This window comes from Pseudophryne corroboree, chromosome 3 (assembly GCF_028390025.1).
Source record: "Pseudophryne corroboree isolate aPseCor3 chromosome 3, aPseCor3.hap2, whole genome shotgun sequence".
Classification (NCBI taxonomy): Eukaryota; Metazoa; Chordata; class Amphibia; order Anura; family Myobatrachidae; genus Pseudophryne; species Pseudophryne corroboree.
The window spans coordinates 251,403,727-251,425,414 of NC_086446.1; the positions used below are offsets into that span (position 1 = coordinate 251,403,727).

Genomic DNA, 21,688 nt, shown 5'->3' on the forward strand with positions numbered 1-21,688 from the left:
GGGCTGTCACAGTCATATAGTCCTGACCCTGCCCTGCTCCACTTGTCCACATGTCCGTGGTTAAGTGGACATTGGGTACAGCTGCATTTTTTAGGACACTGGTGACTCTTTTTCTGAGGTCTGTGTACATTTTCGGTATCGCCTGCCTAGAGAAATGGAACCTAGATGGTATTTGGTACCGGGGACACAGTACCTCCAACAAGTCTCTAGTTGGCTCTGCAGTAATGATGGATACCGGAACCACGTTTCTCACCACCCAGGATGTCAAGGCCTCAGTTATCCGCTTTGCAGTAGGATGACTGCTGTGATATTTCATCTTCCTCGCAAAGGACTGTTGGACAGTCAATTGCTTGGTGGAAGTAGTACAAGTGGTCTTACGACTTCCCCTCTGGGATGACCATCGACTCCCAGCAGCAACAACAGCAGCGCCAGCAGCAGTAGGCGTTACACGCAAGGATGCATCGGAGGAATCCCAGGCAGGAGAGGAATCATCAGAATTGCCAGTGACATGGCCTGCAGGACTATTGGCATTCCTGGGGAAGGAGGAAATTGACACTGAGGGAGTTGGTGGGGTGGTTTGCGTGAGCTTGGTTACAAGAGGAAGGGATTTACTGGTCAGTGGACTGCTTCCGCTGTCGGCCCAAGTTTTTGAACTTGTCACTGACTTATTATGAATGCGCTGCAGGTGACGTATAAGGGAGGATGTTCCGAGGTGGTTAACGTCCTTACCCCTACTTATTACAGCTTGACAAAGGGAACACACGGCTTGACACCTGTTGTCCGCATTTCTGGTGAAATACTTCCACACCGAAGAGCTGATTTTTTTGGTATTTTCACCAGGCATGTCAACGGCCATATTCCTCCCACGGACAACAGGTGTCTCCCCGGGTGCCTGACTTAAACAAACCACCTCACCATCAGAATCCTCCTGGTCAATTTCCTCCCCAGCGCCAGCAACACCCATATCCTCCTCATCCTGGTGTACTTCAACACTGACATCTTCAATCTGACTATCAGGAACTGGACTGCGGGTGCTCCTTCCAGCACTTGCAGGGGGCGTGCAAATGGTGGAAGGCGCATGCTCTTCACGTCCAGTGTTGGGAAGGTCAGGCATCGCAACCGACACAATTGGAGTCGGACTCTCCTTGTGGATTTGGGATTTCGAAGAACGCACAGTTCTTTGCGGTGCTACTGCTTTTGCCAGCTTGAGTCTTTTCATTTTTCTAGCGAGAGGCTGAGTGCTTCCATCCTCATGTGAAGCTGAACCACTAGCCATGAACATAGGCCAGGGCCTCAGCCGTTCCTTGCCACTCCGTGTGGTAAATGGCATATTGGCAAGTTTACGCTTCTCCTCCGACAATTTTATTTTAGGTTTTGGAGTCCTTTTTTTACTGATATTTGGTGTTTTGGATTTGACATGCTCTGTACTATGACATTGGGCATCGGCCTTGGCAGACGACGTTGCTGGCATTTCATCGTCTCGGCCATGACTAGTGGCAGCAGCTTCAGCACGAGGTGGAAGTGGATCTTGATCTTTCCCTAATTTTGGAACCTCAACATTTTTGTTCTCCATATTTTAATAGGCACAACTAAAAGGCACCTCAGGTAAACAATGGAGATGGATGGATACTAGTATACAATTATGGATGGGCTGCCGAGTGCCGACACAGAGGTAGCTACAGCCGTGGACTACTGTACTGTGTCTGCTGCTAATATAGACTGGTTAATAAAGAGATGTAGTATGTATGTATAAAGAAGAAAGAAAAAAAAACCACGGGTAGGTGGTATACAATTATGGACGGACTGCCGAGTGCCGACACAGAGGTAGCTACAGCCGTGGACTACTGTACTGTGTCTGCTGCTAATATAGACTGGTTGATAAAGAGATGTAGTATGTATGTATAAAGAAGAAAGAAAAAAAACCCACGGGTAGGTGGTATACAATTATGGATGGACTGCCGAGTGCCGACACAGAGGTAGCTACAGCCGTGGACTACTGTACTGTGTCTGCTGCTAATATAGACTGGTTGATAAAGAGATGTAGTATGTATGTATAAAGAAGAAAGAAAAAAAAACCACGGGTAGGTGGTATACAATTATGGATGGACTGCCGAGTGCCGACACAGAGGTAGCTACAGCCGTGGACTACTGTACTGTGTCTGCTGCTAATATAGACTGGTTGATAAAGAGATGTAGTATGTATGTATAAAGAAGAAAGAAAAAAAAACCACGGGTAGGTGGTATACAATTATGGACGGACTGCCGAGTGCCGACACAGAGGTAGCTACAGCCGTGGACTACCGTACTGTACTGTGTCTGCTGCTAATATAGACTGGTTGATAATGAGATGTAGTATGTATGTATAAAGAAGAAAGAAAAAAAAACCACGGGTAGGTGGTATACAATTATGGATGGACTGCCGAGTGCCGACACAGAGGTAGCTACAGCCGTGGACTACTGTACTGTGTCTGCTGCTAATATAGACTGGTTGATAAAGAGATGTAGTATGTATGTATAAAGAAGAAAGAAAAAAAAACCACGGGTAGGTGGTATACAATTATGGACGGACTGCCGAGTGCCGACACAGAGGTAGCTACAGCCGTGGACTACTGTACTGTGTCTGCTGCTAATATAGACTGGTTGATAATGAGATGTAGTATGTATGTATAAAGAAGAAAGAAAAAAAAACCACGGGTAGGTGGTATACAATTATGGATGGACTGCCGAGTGCCGACACAGAGGTAGCTACAGCCGTGAACTACCGTACTGTGTCTGCTGCGACTGGATGATAAATAATGATATAAAAAATATATATATATCACTACTGCAGCCGGACAGGTATATATTATATAATGACGGACCTGCTGGACACTGTCTGTCAGCAAAATGAGTTTTTTATAGAATAAAAAAAAAAACACCACACAAGTCACACGACGAGTGTTTAACTTTTTCAGGCAATCACAATATAGTATACTACTAACTATACTGGTGGTCAGTGTGGTCAGGTCACTGGTCAGTCACACTGGCAGTGGCACTCCTGCAGCAAAAGTGTGCACTGTTTAATTTTAATAATATGTACTCCTGGCTCCTGCTATAACCTATAACTGGCACTGCTCCCCAGTCTCCCCCACAATTATAAGCTGTGTGAGCACAGTCAGATATATACATAGATGATGCAGCACACTGGGCTGAGCAGTGCACACAGATATGGTATGTGACTGAGTCACTGTGTATCGTTTTTTTCAGGCAGAGAACGGATTATATTAAATAAAACTGCACTGTCTGGTGGTCACTGTGGTCAGTCACTACTAAACTCTGCACTCTCTACAGTACTCCTAAGCTCCAGTAAATCAAGTGTCTCTGTTTAAAATCAATCTCACTCTCTCTCTTCTAATCTAAATGGAGAGGACGCCAGCCACGTCCTCTCCCTATGAATCTCAATGCACGTGTGAAAATGGCGGCGACGCGCGGCTCCTTATATAGAATCCGAGTCTCGCGATAGAATCCGAGCCTCGCGAGAATCCGACAGCGTCATGATGACGTTCGGGCGCGCTCGGGTTAACCGAGCAAGGCGGGAAGATCCGAGTCGCTCGGACCCGTGAAAAAAAACATGAAGTTCGGGCGGGTTCGGATTCCGAGGAACCGAACCCGCTCATCTCTAGTTTAAACATTGGTGGCAAGGATCTAGGTAGAGATGCTCATTATGCACTGGCCACATAACAAAGGTGAATTACACCACTAAAATATATAAAGGTGAATTGCACCACTAAAATATATTACACATATCTATATATTAATATCAGAAGGACAACTTTTATGAGTGACATTTTTATAATGCAGGGCACATCATGTACCAAATTTAAAAGGTCTTCATCTGTAGATTTGCAGAAAAATATTGGCATTGTAATTGATTGCTGAGTTTCTGAGTTATGTTTTCTAAATTTCCACCTGTCATTTACAATGTATCACCATGTGAAAATGTGACAGTTGGTGAACACTCCCTGTGTACATGCTGGGTGACCTGGAACATGTGACCCTCTGGGTGGTCTGGAAACTGTGACAGTTATTTACACCCACCTGCTAAGCAGGCGTTTTTTCCAAATTCGACTCCTAAGGGGTAAAATGTTCTGTCCAGCAAACCATTGGACAGTTGAAACCGGGCATATCAGCTAGTTCTAGAAATAAAAATGTATCATAGCTTGTCCAAAATAGTACTTGCATGGAAACAGAATAAATTTGCACATATATATATATATATATATGCATATATATATATATATATATATATATATATATGTACTTTCTGTGGTAACACTTTCTGCTTAGGCTTGGGTATGGTTCTGTCTCTTTAAGCCAATGCCTAAACCCACGGAAGAAGCATCATTTGTATTTAAAATCTGTGTGATACCTGGGGCCAAATAATGCAGAGCAATACTGATATGTTTTTAAGAGTCAGTGTAGGGATCGGCCAGGAGGGGAAGACCATGACATTGTTGGTCAGCTTGACTAATTATTGCAATATTTTGGAAACTAACATTCCCTGATTTTAGATGAAATACAGTTTGGAATGTAGGGGGTCATTCCGAGTTGTTCGCTCGTTATTTTTTTCATGCAACGGAGCGATTAGTCGCTAATGCGCATGCGCAATGTCCGCAGTGCGACTGCGCCAAGTAAATTTGCTATGCAGTTAGGAATTTTACTCACGGCTTTACGAGGTTTTTTCTTCGTTCTGGTGATCGTAATGTGATTGACAGGAAGTGGGTGTTTCTGGGCGGAAACTGGCCATTTTATGGGTGTGTGTGAAAAAACGCTACCGTTTCTGGGAAAAACGCGGGAGTGGCTGGAGAAACGGAGGAGTGTCTGGGCGAACGCTGGGTGTGTTTGTGACGTCAAACCAGGAACGAAACTGACTGGACTGATCGCAGATGCAGAGTAAGTGTGGAGCTACTCAGAAACTGCTAAGTAGTGTCTATTCGCAATTCTGCTAATCTTTAGTTCGCAATTTTGATAAGCTAAGATTCACTCCCAGTAGGCGGCGGCTTAGCGTGTGCAAAGCTGCTAAAAGCAGCTTGCGAGCGAACAACTCGGAATGACCCCCGTAATTAGGTGAGTGCTGAATATGTATGGTTTTTTTTATTTAAATGGTGCATAGCACGTGCATGTAAAAAGTTGTTAGTATAGATAGCCTTTAAGCAATTTGTGATATACTTATGGGGTTATTAGCATTTACTGTATATATAGGGTCCACAACTTTAATAGGCCCTACACACTGGGCGATTTGACTGCAAGATTTGAACGATCTCGTTCATTACTGAATGAGATAACGTTCATATCGTGCAGCGTGGAGGCACCAGCGATGAACGATGCGCGGCCCCGCTCTCGTTCATCGCTGGTGCCCCGTCAGCTGTGCATGCAGGCCAATATGGACGAGATCGTCCACATTTGCCTGCTGCACTGCTATGGAGCCGGGTGACGGGGGAAGTGAAGAAACTTCACTCCCCCGTCACTGCCCCCCCCCCCGCCGCTGGGTTGCCCGTCGGCCGTATCCGCCGTCGGGCAGCTCATCGGCGGATCGCCAAATGTGTAGGGCCCTTAAGGACTCCACTGCTCTTAATAATGCTCCATTAAGATCAGCAGGTATGCAAATCCTATTATGTTTGAAAGTTGCAGGAGAGCTGAGTAGCGGTGTATTCCTGGTAAGTAAGGGACTCATGCTGCAGTCCAAGTAGTTAGTGCATTCGCTTTTTAGTCTATCCTCGTTCCTGCATACTAAAATCATATCAGCAGTCATCGGATCAGGAACTACTTGGCTTATTTCCTTCCCCAGCAGTCTAATAACAACTAGGAAGGGCAAAAATGCCTACCCCAGTCTGCACCACCAGCTGACCTTGGCATCCTGAGAGCAAGCTCCACCTGGTCTATCCTGGCTACTCCACTGGTAGTTACACAGCAAAACAAAATGGAACATGTACTTTTGTTCATCGATTCAAAGCTATTTTTACATGAGCCCTGCTGACTGCATGTAGGAACGGTTCAATCTAGATCCATAAATTCACAAATATGTTTGGGGTTATAAAAAGTTGTTAATGGTTCAAAGAACAAAGTAGAACAATGCATATATATGCACAGTACTGGTGATCCATCCATCCATAATAATCAATAATCATCAGCAAAGAGCAACTCTGAGGAGAGAATTAGGACAAAGTTTCGTTTCTCTTACCAGCTGTTTGAAAAACATCATTAATTTAGGTTTGGAGTTTTTTCCATCTTCTGTTTTCTTGCCTGATGATTCCTGAGATTTGTTCCCGGTGGATGCGCTATCACCTTTGCTGGAGTGCGGGCCTGGGTCAGCTGAAGCCTAAATTAAAAGTGATATGGTAAATTTGAAAATGTTTTTAAAGTCTTAATTCAGACTCGACCAATTCGTACTTAACAAGGCTTCCATGAGTGGGAGATGGATTTCAGTCCTATAATAGAACATTATAGTGGAGGATACATTCACTACAGGAATGCACTGATTCATAACATAACTTTAATGATAAAATAGAACACACAGTTTCATAAGTTATGCTTCCCTTAAATGTCACATACTAAATATAGTAGACAAAATCCAGAATACCAAGGACCAAATCTAAGTAGTTTTATTAGTTAATCAAAACATAGGGGGTAAGTCAGACCTGATCGCTCGCTAGCGTATTTTGCAGTGCTGCAATCAGGTCAGAACTGCACATGCGTATGCACCGCAATGCGCAGGCGTGTCGCACGGGTACAAAGCGGATTGCTGTGCAATGGGTTTGACGAAGAATCCATTCGCACACCCGATCGCAAGGAGATTAACAGGAAGAAGGCATTTGTGGGTGTCAACTGACCGTTTTCTGGGAGTGGTTGGAAAAATGCAGGCGTTCCCAAGCGTTTGCAGGGTGGGTGTCTAACATAAATTCCTGCCCCGACAGGCTGAAGTAATCGCAGCGGCTGAGTAAGTCCTGGGCAACTCAGAAACTACACAAAGTTTTTTTGTACTGCTCGGCTGCACATGCGATCGCACACTTGCATAGCTAAAATCCACTCCCTGGTGGGCGGCGACTATGCAAACGCAGGACTTAAAAAAACAGCTAGCGAGCGATCAGGTCTGAATCACCCCCATATATCTGTCATCTGCATGCAGTAAAGGGAGTTACTGTATATTGAGACCTGAATAAATCAATTGAACAGCAATACGGATGAAGTACAAAGTACTGCCTCAGTACCCGAGAGGTTCATTTTGAAAGGGTAAATGGAGCCATATTTAAACCACTGAGCCCAAGTTTATGACTTCATCTATATGTACAGAAAATTGAGCCAATGTGCTTTAATAATTTAGAAAGACATTGTTTAATAATTTCTTAACAAGTTCAATTGTGTTTAAGCAACAAAACTATGGAATCATATCTCTAATCACCTCTGATTTTAATGTCCATCATTACTGTATCTATAATTATACTTACCCCTCTGGAGTACTGTGGTGGGTGGCGCTGCAAACATACTGGAAATCACGGGAAAAATTGCACTGTGGACATTTTCCCAGTGATCTGCAAGTGCACAATAGATATGTCCACAGGAACAAGGCATTGGCACCATATTCCCGGAGACTTGAGTCGGCATTGAGCCTGCACAAAGGCCCCCTCCTCTCTTAATTTGCCCCTGATGTCCATATTCCATTTCTTCAATCTCCAAAGATTTTGAGTCTTTACTCACAATTGAGGGCTAGAATAGTATGATATTTCTAGGTAGGCAACAAAAATGTTATACTGTATCCATTGACAAATGTAATATTGTAACTCATTGGAACCATTTCTTGGATTGATTGAGTGCAATGTAATGAAATCTAACAGACAATAACTTTTGGTTTACATTACTTTTCTGACATATTGTACCATCATTAAATAAACATTGTAAAAGAGTTTGTGTATAATATGATCATTTTGCTGCAATTCTTGTGCTACAGTCCTTGAAAATCATCAGCATAATGAAATCATTATAGCTCATAAATAAGCGGAAACACAGCAAAGCTCTCAGGTGTGAGATACCACATGACCTGAGATCCCATTCAACTAGATGTTTCTCTTGTACAGAACACAAACTGCACAGTGCTATCTGACTACAACAATTAGAAGAATGTGCAGTATCCTCTTACAGGGCAGTAGCAGGGTACAAATCTGACCCTGTGCTGCTAGTGTTCCCTGAACATGTGTCATGATGAGGGGACTGTTGGGACCAAGATGAAGCTAGGTTCTACAGACTGCATTGTTCTGTTCCAGGCACCTTATAAACGCAGGTACAGGTGCCATAGGGCCTCAGTGCCCCATAGGCCCTTGGCCCTGGATGGCAGCTCCGTTTACACACCCCTAGTTACAGCCCTGCTCTTAATTCTTGTTTTATTGCATAGTTGCTGTGCTATTAACAATGATCCAGTTGTTCTTTGTACGGCACTGCACAGTATTTTGGTGCTATATACAGTAAATCTTTGATAATTAAAGTGAAATGAACACAATATTAAAAACACTCAGTGGAATCAAGAACATTTTATCTGTATAAAAATGTATTACTTATGCAGGTGTAAAAAACCATGATCCATTTCCCTTTAACACTTCACATATACTATACACCTGTATGAGCTGACCCAGTTGGCTCCCTGCTGAGCACCCATACATTATAGCAGCTGCATGCAGAGTTCCTCTACTGTCCCATTTCCTGAAATGTGTCTTCATCTAAATAGACTCTTTGCATTACACGAGTTTATAGCTAATGATCTTGCGTGCTTTTATTTTACATACAGTATAATATTAATAATATGTAACATAGTAACATAGTTAATGAGGTTGAAAAGAGGAAAAATGCCCCTCGGGTTCAACCTGTATTCTGAATTAAGAAGTGCACATTATAATGCACCTTCTGAAGTAATGGTTTTGTACCGATTAACAACTATATTTCGCATCACTCCCAGCAGGGGCGGATCCAGAAAAAAATTACAGGGGGGGGGGGGGGGGGCCACCATAAGGGGCGTGGCTTCATTGGAATGGGCGTGGCTTCGTTGGAATGGGCGTGGTATTGCAGGAAAAGACTACCTTATACCCCAGTTTTGCAACCTGCACGCCCAGACGTTGGCCACCACAGGAAAGAAAAATAATCCTGATTCATGCCCCTTACATTATTTGTCATTTTTCCTCCTTATAGTTATGCCCAGTATACATTATGCCACATACTGCAATGGCCCTTAGACATTATGCCACAAACAATAATGCACATGACACAGTATGCACACACCGTAATGCCCCCGACACATTATGCCACACACCGTAATGCCCCCGACACATTATGCCACACACTATAATGCCTGTGACACATTATGACAGGAATTGCAATGCCCGTTATACATTATGCTACACACTGCACTGCCCCTGATACATTATAGCACATACAATGTCTGTGACACATTATGACACACACTGCAATGTCCGTGATACATTATACCACACACTGCAATGCCCGATACATTATAGCACATACAATGCCTGTGACACATTATGCCACACACTGCAATGACCTTGAGACATTATACCACAATGCCCGTGATATAGTATACCATACACCGTAATGCCTGTGACACATACCGCAATGCCCGTTATACCCTATGCCACACACCGCAATGCCCGTTATATATTATGCCACACTGCAATGACCCTGAGACATTATACCACATACCACAATGCCCGTGATATAGTATACCACACACCGTAATGCCTGACACATTATGACACACACCGCAATGTCCGTGATACATTATGCCACACACTGCAATGACCCTGAGACATTATACCACATATCACAATGCCAACGATATAGTATACCATACACCGTAATGCATGTGACACATTATGACACACACCGCAATGTCCGTGATACATTATGCCACAGACCGTAATGCCCATTACACATTAAGTCCTACAGTAAGGCTTCTAATTACTTTTCAAATACCTGCTCGTTGTCAAGGGTTTCATGCACTGGGTGTCATGCTCGTTGCCAGGGGTTTCATGCTCTTGGTTCCATGCACGGTGCCAGGGGTTTTCATGCTCAGGGTGTCATGCTCGTTGCCAGGGGTTTCATGCACTGGGTGTCATGCTCGTTGCCAGGGGTTTCATGCACTGGGTGTCATGCTCGTTGCCAGGGGTTTCATGCACTGGGTGTCATGCTCGTTGCTAGGAGGTAGTCCTTGTTGCTAGGGCTGTGCTCCCAGTGCCACATATGGCCCCAGTGCCAGATATTCCCCGACAGTGCCACATATGCCCCCAGTGCCAGATATCCCCCCCAGTGCTATATATGCCCCCAGTGCCACATATGCCCCAGTGCCAGATATTCCCCCCCAGTGCCACATATGCCCCCAGTGCCAGATATCCCCCCCCCAGTGCCACATATGCCCCCAGTGCCAGGTATTCCCCCCCCCCCCAGTGCCATATATGCCCCCAGTGCCAGATATTCCCCCCAGTGCCATATATGTCCCCAGTGCCAGATATTCTCCCCCCCCTCCCTGCCAAATATGCCCCCAGTGCCAGATATTCCCCCCCAGTGCCAGATATGCCCCCTCAGTGCGTCCCCCCCGCTTCCTCCGCCGCCGCCGCTCCCCTGCTGTTAGGAGGGACACGGAGGGCACAGTACACGCCTCTCTGTGTCCCTCCTGTGTCTCCGGCGGCCGCGGGTCACTCTAATAAAGGAAGTGCTCACGAACGGCACTTCCTTTATGAGACCCGCGGCCGCCGGAGACCCAGGAGGGACACAGGGAGGCGTGCACTGTGCCCTCCGTGTCCCTCCTAACAGCAGGGGAGGAAACGAGACCGCAGACTGACATGCGGACGCTCGTCCGCATGTCAGTCTGCACTAAATCAGTGCACAAAATATAATAAAAATAAAAATACAAAAATCTACTAAAAATGACAGGGGGGGCACGTGCCTTGGTGCCCCCCCCTAAATCCGCCACTGACTCCCAGTTACTTAATGTCAATATATTAAATGCTATAACCTTAGATACTTTTTTCCCTTCTCCGGCAGGGAGTTCCAAATCCTTATTGTCCTTACGGAGAAGTACCCTTTCCCACGTTTTGTAAGGAATTTTCTCTCCTCTAGCCTCAGTGAGTGCCCACGTGTCTTATACATATTTCTATTAATAAACAAACTTCCTGCTAACTCTTTGTATTGACCCTTTACATATTTGAAGATATTAGTTTAGTAGCTCGCCTTTGAAATCTTTAGAGGTCCCAGGTATCTTTTTTATAATATGGTGCCCAGAACTGAACACAGTATTCCAGGTGCGAACGTACCAATGATTTATACAGAGGCAGGATAACATCCTCATCCCTTGTCTCATTACCCCCGTTTTATGCACGCAAGCACTTTACTTGCCTTCTTTGCTGCATTTTGACATTGTGTACTGTTATTAAGCCTATTATCTATGAGCACCCCCAAATCTTTTTCCACTACTGTTACCCCTATATTTTCTCCATTAAGTGAGTATGATGCAAGTTTGTTTTTAATCCCAAAGTGCATAACTTTGCATTTTTCAATAATGAACCTCATTCCCCATTTAGACGCCCAGGTTTCAAGTTTAAGTAGGTCATTTTGTAGAGACTCCACATCGATTTCTGAATTAATTACCTTACACAGTTTAGTATCATCTGCAAAGATTGATACTGTGCTTCTCAGGCCTATTCCTAGATCATTAATAAATATATTGAACAGTAACGGGCCAAGTACGGACCCTTGTGGTATTCCGCTCACTACTGGCGCCCAGCTGGAGAACATTCCATTGACCACTACTCGTTGTACCCTGTTATCCAGCCAATTACCTATCCATGTACAAACAGTATTTCCTAGGCCAAGTTCTCTTAATTTGCAATCAGTCTCCTGTGAGGCACTGTATTGAAGGCTTTTGCAAAATCTAAAAAGACATCATCCACTGCTTTGCCCTGATCAAGATTATCGCTCGCTGCCTCGTAGAAGCTAATTAAGTTAGTCTGACATAATCTGTCCCTCACAAACCCATGTTGAATCTTGCTAAAAAACCTAGTATTCCGCAGATAATCCTCTATGCTATCCCTCAAAATTCCTTCCAATATTTTACCTACTATAGATGTTATACTAGGATGATTTTTAGATCCCTTTTTAAATAATGGCACTACCTCAGCTATACTCCAATCCCTCAGTACCATACCTGATCTAATTGAACTATGGAAAGTCAAGTATAAGGGTCTTGCTAGCTGTGCCCTAAGCTTCATAATAATTCTCAGGTGAAAACCATCTGGGCCCGGTGATTTATTAATCTTTATGTTGCTTAGCCTCTCCAGGACTACTTTCTCACTTAAACAAGCATCTAACCAAGAATGAACCTTCACTGTCGTTATGTACTGAACAATCACCTTCTGATTGTTCAGTACATCCACTTTTATTTTATTTAAAATCGGAGGTTCTCAAATGCGGTCCTCAAGGCACCTCAATGGTGTAGGTTTTAGGCATATCCATGGCTCAGCAAAGGTAAAATGACAGAGGTCCTAATTAGGTCACCTGCGGCCAAACTTGGATAAATGTTTGAAAATCTTTGACAAATTGGTATAAAATGTTATATGGATGTTGCCAGCAAATGGAGATAAACAGATATTTAGTGAATTTTGAAAAATGGAGCAGTGCACATAAATAGAATAATAACAATATCAGTACCCATACAAATAGTGCAATATTTAGAATTTCAAAAAACTAACAGACAATGGAAAATATTTTAAAATATATGTACTTTAGAGGTTTGTTTTAGGATACATTATAGGGGGGGTATTCAATTAGTCGCATGGTAAAAATTGGCACGTGGATGGAATCCAATATCAGGTATTACCCTGCTCATGAGTCCCCGCAGTCGGACTGATCCTAGCAGCTCGTAATGTCCGCGGAAAAAGACAATCTGGTTCACACACAGGAAAAAAAACATTGATTCCGCAGTTTACACTGAATCAGTGAGTTTCTGCGCCTGAATCCTGATTTTATTGATTAACCTTTCCTCATGCTACTGCAAATTTTGGTGGCAAATACTGTAGTTGCGGGGTAACTGAATTGAATACCCCTCCATAGAATTGCTTAAAAGTACTTTTACTAAAAAAACTAAGTATCCTTTTTCTGAACAAAATGCGCACACACACACACACACACACACACACACACACACACACACGCGTAACTATATTCCAAAACTATTAGTTATGACTTGTTAGTTGATGTTAGGAAGGCCACTTACAGTCACTGTTAGTTGTATAGGCTGTGGTTCTTCTGGTAAGGACTAAGAGAAGAATGATACAGTCAGCGACTGACAAAAATGAATCCTCTCTACAATTTGATAGCTATTCTAAACATAGTGGTACAGATACAGAGTTGCATTCAAGTTGGCCTGCATTGTGTGCTGAGTGGGATTTCCCCTATTTTCCCCCTATTTTCCAATAACCAGCACTAGGCTGAGCTAGCCGGGGGGCTCACACTGTAACAGGGGGATGCACAGCGTGGGGTCCCCCTGCTATAGCGGCAACTGTCCCCAAACTGGTCAGTCCAGAGCTGGAATACCTAGGAAAGTGGGGACCCTCCCAAAACATGGGTGTCTCCCTCCTCCCCTGGGACAACCATCCCTGGGATCTTCTCTGGAATTTGAATGTGGTTGTATAATAATGAGTTTATTAATATTGTTTTTTACAGGTGGTTTAGAGGTCCCAGCATGCTGCTCCAGCATGATGGCACTGGTTGAACCACAAGTGCCATCATGCTTGGACATGTAAGTCCAACTAGTACCTGTAGTCCAGTAAAAATGTAAGAACCAAAACAGGACACCGAATATCCTTGGGGAGGAGGGACCCATTTCCCTATGGATTCCAGCCCGGGGGTGATCAGTTTGGGGATGATTGCCATTATAGCAAGGAGACCCCATGCAGTACATTCCTCTGCTAATGTGCGAGTCCCCCAGCAGGCTCAGCCTAGTACTGGTTATTGGAAAATAGGGGAAAGCCCACGCTTTCCAATACTAGTCTAGACTCAGGGGTTGGTCATGGACTTGGGGGGGTTCCCTGATTTTAACCATTTCTACAAATTTTAAGATAACAAGGCATGCAAAGATCATAGTGATCTGTGCTGTGCTCAGCTACGCGATAAATTGTAGCTAAGTTTGCAGTCACATCTACTGCGGTATTGGGGTTTGAAATTCGATGGGTAAAGATGTCGGACTTGACAGTCAAAACTGATTCTTAGTAAAATTATGGCTTTTAAGACTGCAATCAGATGTGGACAACTGCCGATGCCTGACAGTTTTAAACTGACGTAAATGAACCCCACAGTCACCACTGATTGAAACATTCTGCAAATGCTACATGTTTTGCAAATTAATAAGGGGGTTTCAAGTCTTCAAGAGCAATAAAGTAAAAAAGTTGCCATACCAGTAAGAATTGATTGGTTTCTATGGCAAACTTCAAACTTTATCTCTCTCTGAAGCTTAATACCTTTCCCTCTGTGCCCCTAAACAATTGAATTTAAATATAATATCTTTGTTTAGACATTTTTGTCCTAAAGTAATCTGGAGCATTGTATTGAGCCAACTTACATTCTCCTGGATCTTAATGAGTTGTGGCTCTGCTTTAGAAGACTAGAGAGAAGAACAAACTTATTAGTATGGGATAAAAGAATACTGGTAAAGATAGCCTTAGAAATAAGGGTTATTAACACAACCAAAGTAAAAATAAAGAAATTAGTAATTATAGAATTAATATGATACAATAAATAAAAATAAAGTAATGTATGATTACAGTTGCACTTATATTAATTGTATGACACAATATCACCCTATGTGTAACTTAGAAAAGAGTCTCAAATAGCGTTTACAGTACTTAAGGGGCATATATATCAAAGGGACAGAACAGATTGTAAGCTTGGGAGCAAGGACCTCCTACCTCTATGACTGTCTGTTATTACAGGTTGAGTATCCCATATCCAAATATTCCGAAATACGGAATATTCCGAAATACAGACTTTTTTGAGTGAGATAGTGAAACCTTTGTTTTTTGATGACTCAGTGTACACAAACTTTGTTTAATACACAAAGTTATTAAAAATATTGTATTAAATGACCTTCAGGCTGTGTGTATAAGGTGTATATGAAACATAAATGAATTGTGTGAATGTACACACACTTTGTTTAATGTACCAAGTTATAAAAAATATTGGCTAAAATGACCTTCAGGCTGTGTGTACAAGGTGTATATGAAACATAAATGCATTCTGTGCTAAGACTTAGGTCCCATCACCATGATATCTCATTATGGCATGCAATTATTCCAAAATACAGAAAAATCCCATATCCAAAATACCTCTGGTCCCAAGCATTTTGGATAAGGGATACTCAACCTGTACTCAGTTTTGTTTTATCACTGTTGTTTCCAATTGTAAGCGCAACGGAATTTGCTGCGCTTTATAAGAAACTGTTAACAAATTAACCGATGTGTAAGTCATCAAAGGAGCTAGTCTTCACTTCGGCCTATGTAATAAGACGTTAAGTATTTTGTGAATGTGGAGGTAGTGTAACATGATTGGCGCTTTTCCACTGAACCAATAAGATATAAAATGGTAAAATGAAGATTTCATTATAAAAAAAATTAAGAACAAACAAGGATATATTCTAGACAATAAAATAGACAATAATAAAGATGGCACTCTTTCATTAGCATAAAGTCTATAACATAGGCTGGAGAAAAGTCAAAATTCTACCAAGGATGATGTATTGGAGGTGCAGGTGTAAATGTGCAGACTAACCAGGTTCTCCCTGCACATGGCTCCAAAGCTTGAACTGAAAGGTTTCCCAGGATAGTCGGCGGTATTCTTCTTTGTAGTAATCACAGGTGAAGCATTCCAGCACAAAAAACATAGACTTTATGCTTATGAAAGAGTGCCATCTCTATTATTGTCTATATTATTGTCTACAATATATCCTTGTTTGTTCTTAATTTTTTTTACAATTAAATCTGCATTTTACCATTTTATATCTTATTGGTTCAGTGGATAAGCGCCAATCACGTGACACTACCTCCACAATCACTGTCTGTTGCTGTGGTTCCACTATGGGAACCTAAGTGTCACCTAAGGCTCAGCTCATATCCACAGAAGTGCCGATTTAGTTCCTCAAGCTTTGCATTGCAGTTAAGAATTTTGTGTTCAGCAGAAGTGACTCAGGGGTACATTTACTAAGCAGTGATAAGAGCAGTGAAGTGAGCCAGTGGAGAAGTGGCCCCATCAACCAATCAGCAGCTCTGTATCATTTTATAGTATGCAAATTATAGATGTTACTTCAGTGTTGATCGGTTGCCATGGGCAACTTCTTCAGTGGCTCACTTCTCCGCTCTTATCACTGCTTAGTAAATGTCCCCCTCAGACTCTTATCTAACGAAGCTATGAAATGGCAGAAGATATAAAACTACAGTATTGACATTCAAAACCATTGTGAAAAACCAACTGGTAAACTCATCAATCAGGATATTTTAGTGCTACATGTGTGATGCGATCTTGTAGGGTTAAGTGAGAAAGTATTGTTAGAGGGAGCTGTAATGGTGGAAGTAGAGACCACAATGCTAGACAACTCAAAGATCTCTCCATTCACTTTCAGCGTGCATTGTTTTCTACATCCACTTCCAAGTAGTATGAGCAAAACAAGAAATCTGGTTTATTTTAAACTTAATGCACAAAACATCATAATCTGAGATGTAACAGTCTCTCTTTATAAGGCTTGTTGATTGCATTTCCCAAAAGTGATATGAAGAAAAAAACGAAATTTAAAAAGGGATTCATATTTTAAGCAATGGATTTTTGCCAACCTTTCTCCAAAAAGGCACAGGCCAAGGAGAAACTTCCTGTACGAGTTTTCCATTATCCTGCTGTGGTACGTCAGAGTCTGATGGTGTTGTATCCTGTATTAAAACCTGTTCTGGGGCTGACTGCTCTGAGTTTAGAGACAAGGAGACAACAGGCTGCTCTACCGCAACCTACAACACAGATTAGTGACGGAATTAGATGTTATGTGACATAGACAGATAAACAGGCAGGTTAGTAACATATTTTGGTGTCTGGAAGGGGACATACTTTATAACATATTATTTAAATGTCCTTTTCACAATGTATTCCACAATCTATGTACACATAGTCATATTAGTAAAACAATATATACCGTATTAATAATAAAAATGCATATTGCTAAAAGATATATAATAATAATTTTGAATTTTCTTGAAAAGGATTTGAGTTATTGGTTTAGCTACACCTACTTCATTAATATAATGTTAGAAATATAATTGAAAGTAAGAATATAGTCTCAGGACAATACTAAGGCCGTGATTTAATTACCGTGGTAAGTTACCGTAGGTGAAAAGTGAGGTAGCCTTGGGCATTAACGCCTGGGGATATACATTTGTACTAAATTTTTCTCCCGACAGCCTTGTTAATGCCTGATAAAGTAGTGTGTTCATGGGTATTACCACAGGTCAACGGGCATTAACATGCAGAATCCATAAAAATTTCACAGATTTGCGTGTTAACATGGTCGCAGCACCCGTTAACACGCTAGTTATCAGGCATTTCCTTTCCACCTGCTAAGGCAGGTGGAAAGAAATCCTCGATGGCGCTTGGCTTCGGGGCTAATTGGATAGCCCCGGGGGATCAATCAGCCCGCTGTAATCTACCACCGCTAATCTAATTCCTGCTTATGTGTCATTTAAAGGAACACTACAGTTTGTAATAAAAAATGACATCTTAGGATCTCTGTAAAGACTTTTCTGTGCATTCGTTTTTCAATTCATATCTCGAATGTCCTCTTATGACCAGTTTTATTACATGCTACTTCTGTGATGGAAAACAATAGGTTGTTTTGTTGTAAAAGAGCTCATCACAAAATACATTTTGGGGTAATGCTGAGTTGGACTTTTATATCAGCGGGGAATGCCTCAATGTTGCTCTTTTACAAAGAATAAAAGTGTTATGATTGGAGATTAAATGGAAACCTGGTATGAAATGTACTTTTTAAAGCTAGCCCGCTGACTTTTTACTGTGTGTAATATTACACTACGAGCCTTTACCATGCATTCTAAATGTACATAAATCTATGGCCGTGATTCCATCTAATGACATTTTTGTGTCACTTCATTACACAGTATAATTTATGACATAGATAAAATGGACAATAATCACTCGTTTTAAAAAAACAAGTTCTCCAAAGTCCACAATCTTCAGGTGATATTTGGAATAAAATCATGGTAAAATCGAAATTTATTTCGATCTGCAAAAGATGCAAGTAACCCCTTGTTCCCAAACCTCACGGTGAGGTAAAAGGGAAATATTTGTGCAATAGCTGGGCTTGTATGCACATACAGTATATATGGTAAGGGAAAGTGTGTAATCATGTCCATACATACCTGCAAAATAATACTAGTGAAGTATAGGGGTACAGTGCTGTCCCTACATAGGATCAGTATGAAATGCTGGCGGATGGGATCCCGGCTTTCATGATCCCGACAGCGGGATCCCATCTGCAAGTATGCCAGCAGCGGGACGAGCACTAGAAAGCCCCTTGCAGGCTCGCTGCGCTCACCACAGGTTCTATACTCCCTCTATTTATATCGTGGACACCTATAGAGGAAGAATAGGCTGTGGCGCCGGGATCCCGGCGTCAGCATTATGACCTCTGGGATCCCGACTAGCGGTATTTTAACCGCTCCTCCCGTATAATGATAATGTTTTTTTTTTCTGATTTTGGCTCATTTTAAGCCATAATTTTACTTCACAAGAGTTAAAATATGATGCTGATTCATGTAAAAATAAAGCTCAACAACATCTACAGATACTGTATTTAAAAAAAACAATAACACATGTGAGTATAAAAAAAAATCCCTTTTTTGTAGTATACAAATGTATGCCTATGAAATACTCCTGACTAGAGCAACTTACATTCTCTTGGGGTTTTCGGAGCTGTTGTTCCCCTTTAAAAGACTGAAGAGAAAAACAGTTTTGAGTAAAATGAATCAGTTTCAAGGCCGGAATTAGAGAGGATCTCGGTGTTATTACAGCCTGTAACAGAATAATGCCCACCACCAGTGAGCAAAACAGATAACACACTGTAATGAAAGGAAAATGAGTCCAAAACTCAGAAAACTGTTGTTTTTGTAGTTTTGGCCACATTTCCCATATGTACCAACTCCGCAATGAGATACTGTCTGGAGCTTGGACCTGTTAGAATATGCCATCTATAGATTGTGCTCCCTAATAGAAGACCATAGGCTTCTATTTATGTTCTTCCCTGAGAGGAATCCATTCAGACCCCTGCCAGTGTCTCTCATGGTGTGCGTGTAATTTAGCACAAGTGCAGAAATCATGAAGCTGGAAGTCCTATCATCAGAAAGAACAGCTCTTTTTGGAAGAGCTGTCCTTTACTGTTCTAATCACAGTTCGTTAACTCCGATATGCACCCGATAAGTGGCAGGATGTATCACATACAAAATGCAATTTGTAGTACATCCAGCTCTATGTGAGCTAATAGACTACTCCTGACAGCCTCCTGCTCCATACTACTACAGGTCTGTGGTCATAAAGCGGGTTGGCTGAGCAGTTGGATCCAGTAATGCATAGCTAATGTGGTTGGGTGATTGCAAACCCAGGGAGGTAGAGGTCAATGTCCAACCAGATTTGTTGCCAATCCCAAATTCCATTGGGGGGTTCCCAATCTGTGCTCTGGATTGGTGGTTACCCCAAGTGCATACATACTGCTATTTGTTTTGCAAATCAGTCTAAAATAAACTAAGTGGTTGTGAAAAGTGCAACATTTATTGACACCTTCATGATAATAAATCATAATCTCTGAGCCAATAAAAGAACTAGCAATCCTGGGGAGGTGTGGGAACGATGGCCAGTATAAAAATCCTCTGGATGAAATTTTAAGAAACCAACACTAAAATTTAACTGTGTATTTATACAAAACTATGGCCCTCATTCCGAGTTGTTCGCTCACAAGCTGCTTTTAGCAGCATTGCACACGATAAGCCACCGCCTACTGGGAGTGAATCTTAGCTTAGCAAAATTGCGAACGAATGATTCTCTAAATTGCGATTAGAAATTTCTTTGCAGTTTCTGAGTAGCTCGATACTTACTCTGCCACTGCGATCAGTTCAGTCAGTTTCGTTCCTGGTTTGACGTCACAAACACACCCAGCGTTCGCCCAGACACTCCCCCGTTTCTCCAGCCACTCCCGCGTTTTTTCCAGAAACGGCAGCGTTTTTTCACACACTCCCATAAAACGCCCAGTTTCCGCCCAGAAACACCCACTTCCTGTCAATCACACTACGATCACCAGAACGAAGAAAAAACCTCGTAATGCCGTGAGTAAAATACCAAACTTCTTAGCAAATTTACTTGGCGCAGTTGCAGTGCGAACATTGCGCATGCGCAATTAGCAGAAAATAGCTGCGATGCGAAGAAAATTACCGAGCGAACAACTCGGAATGAGGGCCTATGTTTCCAGGCAAGATATTAACAGACACACATTATTGGTAAACGTAGTCCATTGCTGTAAATTTTAGGATTAAGGAGTTACTGCTAATGCCCATGCTGGGAAATAAATTCATCATTATAACTACAGTAAAGGTGTGTACACACGGTGCGATGCACTGTACAGGCCGACATTTGACTATTTGACGTGGCCAGAGCCGGCCCCACTGATATAGTCAATGTTGGGCTGCATGCACAGTCTATATTTTCTTGCGATGCCGAAAAAGCAATTGGCTATATACAGCACTACTACATGCTGTACTATAGTTGATCAGACAAGATTCATGCAAGTCAAAGTCACCGGTATTTATTCCTCACTAGGAGAATGCCATTTGTGGCTTATACTACAAAATATTGTCAGATAGAACTAATACAATAAGATGATAAAATAGAGACTAGAGAAAGAATAAATGAATAATATCTATGATATTTGCCAACCTTTTTCCAGAAAGGCACAGGCCGTGTGGTAACTTCTATCACAGGTTTTCCATTATCCTGCGGTGGTACATCAGAGTCTGATGGTGTTGTATCCTGTATTAGTACCTGTTCTGGGACTGACTGCTCTGAGTTTAGAGACACAGACACAACAGGCTGCTGTACCGCAACCTACAACACAGATGATGGAATGAGATGTTATGTGACACAGACATGGAAGTTAGCGACATCTATTGGGATCTGAAAAGGGACATCTTACATCCTATGTGCACTTCAAATAATAGATAATACTAGCTAACATTAGCTATATCTGACAAATAGGACTAGACAAACCAGTGAAGTTTAGCAGGGTTAAAATGGTCAGGTACAGTTAATGTCATTAAACAACCATACGCATGCGCAGACATCACCACACATGCATATTTCAATTTAACCTTCACCGTCTAGGTTATGCTGCTGGCAAATGTGACATACAGTAACTCTCGCAGGGTAGCAGGGTTTTCACTCCTATGGAAGCCCTGGGACAGTGAATGGCAACAATAATTTATAATGGGGTGTAATTGGCATATTGAAGGTCATAATACCGACTGTCAGAATACCAGCTGCAGGACGGGACTGTTAGGGT

The 21,688-nt window shown here is 42.2% G+C and overlaps 1 protein-coding gene across 14 annotated transcripts in view; it reads right to left on the reverse strand.

Moving 5' to 3' along the window:
• BCAS1 (brain enriched myelin associated protein 1) overlaps nt 1–21,688 on the reverse strand; it is a 267,020-nt gene that overhangs the window by 38,757 nt on the left and 206,575 nt on the right. For 10 of the 14 annotated variants that reach the window (XM_063959000.1, XM_063958999.1, XM_063958997.1 and 7 more), the window contains 6 exons: nt 21,067–21,234; nt 19,036–19,077; nt 16,914–17,081; nt 14,654–14,695; nt 13,310–13,351; nt 6,221–6,358 (listed from right to left, as the gene is read on the reverse strand). In XM_063959000.1, the coding sequence (XP_063815070.1) occupies nt 6,221–6,358; nt 13,310–13,351; nt 14,654–14,695; nt 16,914–17,081; nt 19,036–19,077; nt 21,067–21,234 (600 nt within the window). The remainder of the gene's footprint in view (nt 1–6,220; nt 6,359–13,309; nt 13,352–14,653; nt 14,696–16,913; nt 17,082–19,035; nt 19,078–21,066; nt 21,235–21,688) is intronic. The other 4 variants (XM_063958995.1, XM_063958989.1, XM_063958996.1 and 1 more) reach the window with 4 other exon arrangements.